The sequence below is a fragment of the Hypomesus nipponensis genome, chromosome 9 (assembly GCF_054491055.1).
Source record: "Hypomesus nipponensis isolate SF chromosome 9, ASM5449105v1, whole genome shotgun sequence".
In the NCBI taxonomy this organism is placed as follows: Eukaryota; Metazoa; Chordata; class Actinopteri; order Osmeriformes; family Osmeridae; genus Hypomesus; species Hypomesus nipponensis.
In genome coordinates this window covers 17,837,462-17,845,500 of record NC_140369.1, presented here as the reverse complement: position 1 = coordinate 17,845,500, position 8,039 = coordinate 17,837,462, and the positions used below count along the sequence as shown (strand labels likewise).

The 8,039-nt window shown below is 45.6% G+C and overlaps 1 protein-coding gene across 2 annotated transcripts in view; it reads left to right on the top strand.

Annotated features, from left to right (window-relative positions):
- Positions 1 to 56: 56 nt before the first annotated feature.
- Positions 57 to 8,039, top strand: part of gnai2b (guanine nucleotide binding protein (G protein), alpha inhibiting activity polypeptide 2b) — a 32,559-nt gene continuing 24,576 nt past the window's right edge. For both annotated transcript variants that reach the window (XM_084704185.1, XM_084704184.1), the window contains exon 1: positions 57 to 723. In XM_084704185.1, coding sequence (XP_084560311.1) covers positions 606 to 723 — 118 coding nt within the window. In that variant the 5' untranslated portion in view covers positions 57 to 605. The remainder of the gene's footprint in view (positions 724 to 8,039) is intronic.

The following is an 8,039-nucleotide window of genomic DNA, read 5'->3' as shown; positions in this document are numbered from 1 at the left end:
TACTTTCTACATTCGCAACGGATCTTCACAGCGTTCTTCCAGCGGTGAAAGCCTACGAAATCACTACCACTGCCTATCCAGGCCAATAGGAGGAGGATACTTTATTGTAGCTGACGCCGCGGAGAACGTCAGGTTGGACTGACCAAAACAGATCTTCGAGTCGACTGATAGTGTAGGTTACTGAGTACGGACTTGGAGTGCAGCGAATTGACTGGGAGACATATCAGACTGACCTCGTTATCTTCATTTTAAAGGGAGCACACCGACAGATTGGATTATTATCGGTGGACATCCGACTGTATAGGCCATGACTGATTCCTAGTAATGCGATTTGGTAAAGTTACTTTCTGTCGCCTTTGAGGTAGTCTTTAGCATCCTCAAAAAGGACACCATTCGTGATATTAACTTTCATGATTCCGACAGGAGACTCTTTACGCATAGTCCGTTTGAATGTACTGAATTGATTTATTGAACTACGAACATTTTTGCCTCTCGAAGGAGCCAGGAGGGACGTCGTATTGTCAATTCTTTCCTAGCATATTAAACAATAAAAACCAACCATTGCAGGCTTTTTGTGCAAGTCTCCAGGGCGCGCTTTTGGAGCAATGGGTTGCACAGTGAGTGCAGAAGATAAAGCGGCCGCGGAGAGATCAAAAATGATTGATAAAAACCTCCGCGAGGACGGAGAGAAGGCAGCGAGGGAAGTGAAACTGCTCTTACTGGGTATGCTGTCTTTGTTTGGTGTATTGGACAACATTCATGTCTGTGTTGACAAATTACATCTCCTTTCACATAGGCAATGGCTTGATAACCTTAAACAGCATTGTAATAATATATTAAATTCTTGTATTTACCTGGTAAGGCGAATGGTCATCTTATTATCTATAATTATGCCCCTCTGAAGCTAAAAGGTGACTGACTGGCTAACTGATTAGTACGAGTCATCAGGTACTACATGCTTAACATCAAGAACATCTGTTTATATAATTACCTTGGTTTCAATTGATATCATGCTCATACTAATATCACTGCTTGTCTGACTTTGACTTGTCAGCCATAATTACTCATAACTACAACATAGTAATTGCAATAAGGAATTGGTTTGATAGAGGCTACTAGTGCTAAGTCGGTGTGCTTTACCCCCACTGAGAAATCGTATTGGAACGTTAATCATTCAAATTTCTCCATTGGTAGACTATATAGACACACTTCTGCTCTGCAGTGCTGAGATCCATCAAACATGTCCTCACACACGCATGCACACAAACACACACACACTCTCTCTCTCTCTCTCTCTCTCTCTCTCTCTCTCTCTCTCTCTCTCTCTCTCTCTCTCTCTCCTACTCCCTTCTCTCTTAGCTGCTTCAGGACAGAAAGGATAAATAAATTGCTCAGCTGATAAAAGCAGTCATCTGGAGCCAGCTTGGCCTTGTTGTCCTCACGTTTTCCTAGTTCAGACTCTCCTATAGGTAATCCTTTCCGAATTGGTGTTCCAAGCACATTTCCACTTCTGCTGTGTCACACAGTCAGATTTCTTTAGTACATTTTTGGGGGATTGAACCTCTTAGAGTTCAGGAGTTGAATGTATTCTTTTGGGCCTGTCTGTTATGTAAATACAAGTGGAGGGGTATGATTGTAAGTGTGGGTCTATATGTGTATGTGAAGTGTATATGTGGGTCAGAGAGTGAAAGCTAAGGAACAGTAACAAGATTTGAACTAATATCACCACCTTATCTCTCTTTTGGTTTCTCACTAGAGTCAGAGTTGAAATACATGTCATTTGGAGTTGTGTAATGAAAGCAGCCTCCCCATCGTTGAAACCACATTCCCTTAACTGTAGTGGCTATTATCTCTGTCACCATCACAGTCACTTCTGTGTCAATAAAGAAAGATTTTATTTGGCTCCATAAGAGATGGAGCTGCACCCCCTCTCCCCCCTCTCCCCCCCCCCTCCTCCCCCGGCGACAGGGTTGCTGGGTGGGCAGTGAAAGCTGCTCTGTGCTACGGCTCATTCCCACCGTGAGAGGACAGATGTGACAGCTTCTCACTGAGCAAGCAGAGCAACAGTGACAGAGAACTAATTCAGCAAAATACCACACCTTACCTTTGGGAATAATGTGGACAAAGTCACATTTGACCTAGAAAATAAAGAGTATGAGAACCAGAAATAGGATTGTGAAGAGGAAAGATTGTGAGAAGTAGCAGTCATATATCAGAATGGAAATTGTCCTTTTTTGTGAATATCAGTGCATGGCCCTACCAACAGCTAAAATAGAGTATCAACTAATTGATACTCTATATATATAATTTTTTTTTGTATTTGTACTCTAGTTGTATTTTTCCTGCTCCTAGGAAGCATGGTAACAATGAGTTCTAGAATCTAGTTAATCCAATTCTTATCAAATAAAGGACAGGGAAGCTAAGTCCAGGGGAAAGCAATGCACCATGACCCTGGTCTCTCACGGTTAATAGACTTGGATTAATTGAATGTAAGTAATATGTTCTTACGAAGGTACAAATGCAATTTTTCCCTAGAAGGGACAGATAAAACAGTCTCTTTCTGTGGTTTCTGGCTAACATCCTGTTCTTGTTCTCTATGTCTAACTTTCTAGTAGAATTCCATAAACATACACTTAACTTTTAAGATTAAAAAAGGATTATGAGATAAGAATCATCTGAAGCGCCTGAACATACCCAAGGCTTGCCTAGGTTTTTCATTGTTAAGAATAGTAATATAAGTCTGACAAATGTTTCCAAATAGAAAAGAAAATGCTGATTTTGGACTAAGATTATTTCGAGTTTTCCTTAGGTTTAGTCGAGGACATGCAGAGCGGATTGAGTAGGTGGGAAGAAGTGTTTAAATGTGCTAGCAAGGAAAGAACCAGACCACTTAACGAGTTTACCAAAAGATTCAAGCCACTTATGCATGAATTGGAGATGTCAATCCTTTTACTGTAATTGGACTGGCTGCCTCTGGCCCAGGGTTGGGTTGCCTGAGCTACAAGGTGTGAAAGTTTGAGTCAGAATGGCATGCCAACCGCTTATCCCAAAATACTGATATTATATACTGGTATATATTCTGAGGTGAAACCTAGAAGAGCCAGTATTTTGAGCTCACACACGGTTTTACAAACGGTTTAGAGCAGAGAGATCTTGTTGAGCTCTGTGCAACTGCTCCAGGCATTGTATGAAGAGCAGCATGAATAGGTAATCATGTGTACTATGAACTATAATGTTATTTGCCAAAACTATGGCTGATTATGGCTTCTGAGTAGGGGACAGTTTACACAGGTAGGTTATGTGATCGGTATCAGTGTTTACACACCAAATAGAGTTTCCTGTCGGAAAATAACTGTCTGCCTCTCCCACACCTGAATCTTGTCATGGAAAGGATGGGTACGAATACAGGTCTTGGATATACTTTAGACTTAAGCCAGCACAACATTTTCAGAATGTTCAGTCTGTGTGTGTATTTGTGTGTCTGTGTCTGTGTGTGTGTGAGGAGCCAGACGGTGATCTTAAAACACAAGCAACACAAGGACCAGCATAAAAAAATAAATGTATTTGATATTCACAGTATTTTCAAATTTTACATCGTCGTCAATATGATTGCGATATTATCGCTAATATTCGATATATCGCCCAGCCCTGATGTACAGTATATGTTAGTACTATGTTTGTGTTTGGGGAACAACATTCAGATTCTTCAGAAATCGGTAGCGGTGCCACCAACGTTCAGCCCTGGCTGTCCCCCTTCTGCTGACTTCAGAATGACTATGTCTGAGAGCTGGAGGTTGGAAATAGCTGTGATGTTAAGAACACACTTCGTCAATATCAAGATATACACACTCAAACACACACACACATGCACACCCACACTCAGACACACACACCATCATCTCTGGGACATTGTGTCTGCAGCACCACATTTGAGTAGGCCCTAGCTGTGCAGTGACATCAATGTAACAGCCGTTGATGTCATGTTAGTCTCATCTCTTTTCTCTGCTCCTTCCAAACAACCAGCCAACCACACATTTAGAGGTTATTTTGAGAATAGGCTTCTTTATAATACCGAAGGAAGTGTGTCTGGGACCTTTATGTGGTGAGCCAGCTGGTGAAGGATAGTTTTTTTCTCAGAGTCCTGAACACTGAGAGTCAATCCAGGTCACTCTTTTCTCAACATGGATACAGTTGTGTACAGACTAGCAGATCAAGCAGTCGCAGGTTCGAAACCTTGTAGTGGAAGTTGCTTTGGAAGAAAGCACCTGCTAAATGAATGTGTGACATCACAGACAGCTGCGCTGCCCTCGTCTCCATCACACATGTACAGGCACAACCCAGTCTGTCTCTACAACAGTGGGAAGGCTAGGTGGTCAGAATTGAAACTGAACATACTTGTCAGCGGACGAACATGCTCTAATAAGGGATCGTACTCGAGTCCTAAGCAGACTCCAGTCCGGAGAGTCTGGGAGCCATCTGCTGCCACGTCTTTTACAGCTTCTTCTAACGTGGGTGCTTTTACTGTGTGTGTGTGTGTATTTGGTGTGTGTGTGTGTATGTATTTGGGGTGTGTGTCAGTGTGTGCGAGTACGTGGTTGCAGGATACCATGAGTCATGCGAAGTCTAACTACTGCCTGTGACAGGCTTGTTGTTTATGACTCTTTGTGGTTGTGAGGCTTGGATGGTGTTGGAGAGAGAGAGGGAGAGTCAAAGAAACCTTAAGAGTTTTGTACTGATTACAGTTTGTGGTTGAGGATGGCTGTGCGACCGTGTGTTCCCCCCCCCCCCCCCCCCGAGGCAATCTCCTCATCCATGCTCTGGGCCTCCAGGCCTGGTGGAAGCTCTGTTTGGGAAGACGGGGATCAGAGCTCCAGACGTCGGCTCTGCTTCAGACTGCTTCATCGTCTAGTGTGGTGACAGAGCACAGCTGTGATCTCAGTCACATGGAGGGATGTCAGAGCTGCACTGATTGGTGGTTTGGAAGCTGCATTTGTCGTAGCCTGCACTCTCACGGTGCTTGTTTGCGTGGGTCTGGCCACGTAAAAACGGGGCCTTGTTGGATGGGTCTAGCCACGTCGAGACGGGTCCATCTTCGGCTCAAACGCAGTGGACCAGAGTAGGTTAAGCCGGAGATGACAGTCGGCTCTGGTGAGGCCCAACAGCACATTTCGACACAGCACTGAGGAGCCTTCCCCCGAGCCTTGAGTTTGTGCCTTCCGTTCCAGAGAGGAAGTCACGCAATGCTGACTGGAAGTCTTTTCTGGAAGCCTTTGTGTGCAGACTATGGTTTGGTTGTGCACAGCAGTATCTCCAGACTGTGTAAGCGGCCTTGTCAGCGTCAGCAGAGCTAGACAGGGAGAGGACCCCGGGGACCACAGTTAGGTAGCAGGGGCCTCGCGGAAGTCCTGCATAGAACATCATTTCGATGTGGAGAGAAAACCAGAGAACACAGTGACTTTAAAACACAAATCTCATTTTAGCAGTTTGGTGTATTCAGCCTTTATTAATTAATGTCCGAGGCACTGCCCAGGATAAAGGCCTGGGCAGAGAGGAGTTCATTATTTAGAAAGTTTCTCTCTCTCCTCCATGCATTTTTTATGAGTCAAGAGTGTAGCGAAATTTAGCGGTGACTTCAGGCGTTAGGTAGAAGATGTTAAAACTGGCTGTGGAGAGACTGATCAGATTTGAAGGTTGTGAAATGAAGAGAGGAGCAAGCATCAACCTATAGCCCAGCCTCGGCACAAATCTGGAGGTGTTTGTGAGGCTGAAGAGCTGGCTGCATGTGAATGGGACACTGTGCACATGGGTGGTGGAGGAGGAGGGGTTGGATTGGGGGCATTTCTTCCAGCCATGATTCATGGTGACGGAGTTCCAGGGCTTTTAAGGAGCCATTTCTACTCTCTCCGGACCATTAACAATCCTGCCAACCCCTGAAGTGCAAGTAAAGGCCACCCTGTTAAGACCTTAAAAGAAGCGGGGCTGTCTTTTGTAGTGCCCGAAAATGAATTTCCAGCCAAGCCGATTATTACAGCTATAGGGGGGTCTCGGGTCACAAACCCCTTGGTCTATCATTGTTCATTACCGCAGCAGCCATACTAGCCACAGCTGGTATCTACTGGAACTCAGCTGGTATCAGCCGTGCGTGTGCCGACTGAGAGACACGTGTTTGTTTCTGTGTGGGATGTGTTTGCTGGACTCCTCTCGGCTAGACGATCATGATGTCATCCAGACTGAGTCAGGAGGTGGTGAGCACCAGGTACCTCACCATACCTCCTGTGTGGTTCCAACTCAGCTGGAGAAACCAGCGCGCCGGTCACCCCCCGCCCCCCCCCCCTTCCGTCTCCACCTCTCCCTGTCTCGCACCATGACATCCAACCGATGTCACATCATCACATCTGAAACAAGGTCTCCAATGTGTGATCGTAACTGTTCAGTGACAGCAGAATAATGACAGTGCAATCCCTCCGTGATTGGTTCATTGTTAGTCACCGTGCTCTGACGTCACCAGCCCTCATCCATCTCCCAAACACAGTAATAATCTGCTTGCTCCCAATCAGAAGGAACATGTGATTAATTTAACGAATGAGACTGGCTGTGAAGGAGAGACCGGAATACCATTAACTTGGCTTCACCTCGAGATAATTGTCTATTTCCAGATGGATTGGGATATCACATTTAGACTGTAAAAGCCAGAGAATCACGTGGTCAGACTGTAGAGTCTCTCGTTGGACGTTGTTTGTGGCGGCTCCACCGTTACTGTTTAGGCCCTGAGACCTCAGGAAATCAATAGGAATCCAGCCCTCTCAAATGTGTGATTAGCTACTGAAGGACTCGGATGGTCACTTCTCCAGTGCAGGGTGTCCTAGACACATACAGGTCTACTGTATGTGTCTAGGAACTAGGATACACAAGTTTTTTTAAGTTTGGCACCATATCATCTCACCTCACATACCCTAAAATGAAGGGTGTCAAACTGTCCTGTTTTCCCCCTCCCAGAGGGTGTCTTTATATAGAACCATGAAGGTTGTGCTACAGTTCTCAGGTCTTGATGAAGCTAACAGTACGTGCTAAGACTAGTTACCTCTGGTATTTATCCCATAACAGCACTCCCACCTACTGTAATCCCCTTTTTTCTCTTACAGCAATCTGGTTCTCCTGTGTGGCTCTGCCTCAAAGTGAAAATCTGCCACTGGAGAGATTTCACTACTGCATTGAGCAGCACCGCCCTGCTTTTCATAGCAGCCACTGCAGTTCTACATTCTGAAATCTACAGATGGAATACGTTCCCTCTTTTGTTAACTCGGCCCTCCCAAAGCCTATGTTTCTTCGGTCGCAGCCGTTGTAGTCCGTGAGAAGTCTGATCACGAAGCCTTCACAGATCACGTTAACTGCCACCGTTTGACACAGTGCAAACACCCACTGTAGATCATGGTGTCGACATGAGTTGTCGATTGTGGACATAAGTAAGTTATGGCGGTCATGCTCATGCAGATTATCGCACATGACTGAATCTAGTGGTCGTAAATAATGAGTAGCACCAGTCGCTAGTGTCGTCGTGTAGAACTTTACACGGGGCGAGTGTTGGAGGTGGTTGACTCACTCCACTCCTGTGTGTCTGGAGAGAAGGGGTCGAGACAGGCATCTGTTTCTCATCTGTTCCGAGGTCTATCAAACCTCATATCGATCGTTCGTAAGTGATCGTTTATTGACCTTTCATTGCCAGCGCACACTTCACACTAGCCGGAAGGCCCAGCCTAATGATCAGAGGTCTGCTCTGCCTCTCGCGGTGTTGCTGCCACTACATCAGGAGTTCCGGAACGTTCCGTCTGCTGTTACAGTCGCTTCCACTGATGCCGGGGCTGTGGCCTTGTCAGATCCAGTCCCCCGATGAGGGAGACTGTGCGAAGACAAGTCAGTGATGTGCCGAGCCTGTTGTTCTTATCAGTCTTCCCTTCGAGAAGCTTCCCTAAGGGGGGCAGGGTTCTGAGTAGCAGACACACAAACACAGCTCCCCACAGTGACAGAGGGGCCATGCCTAA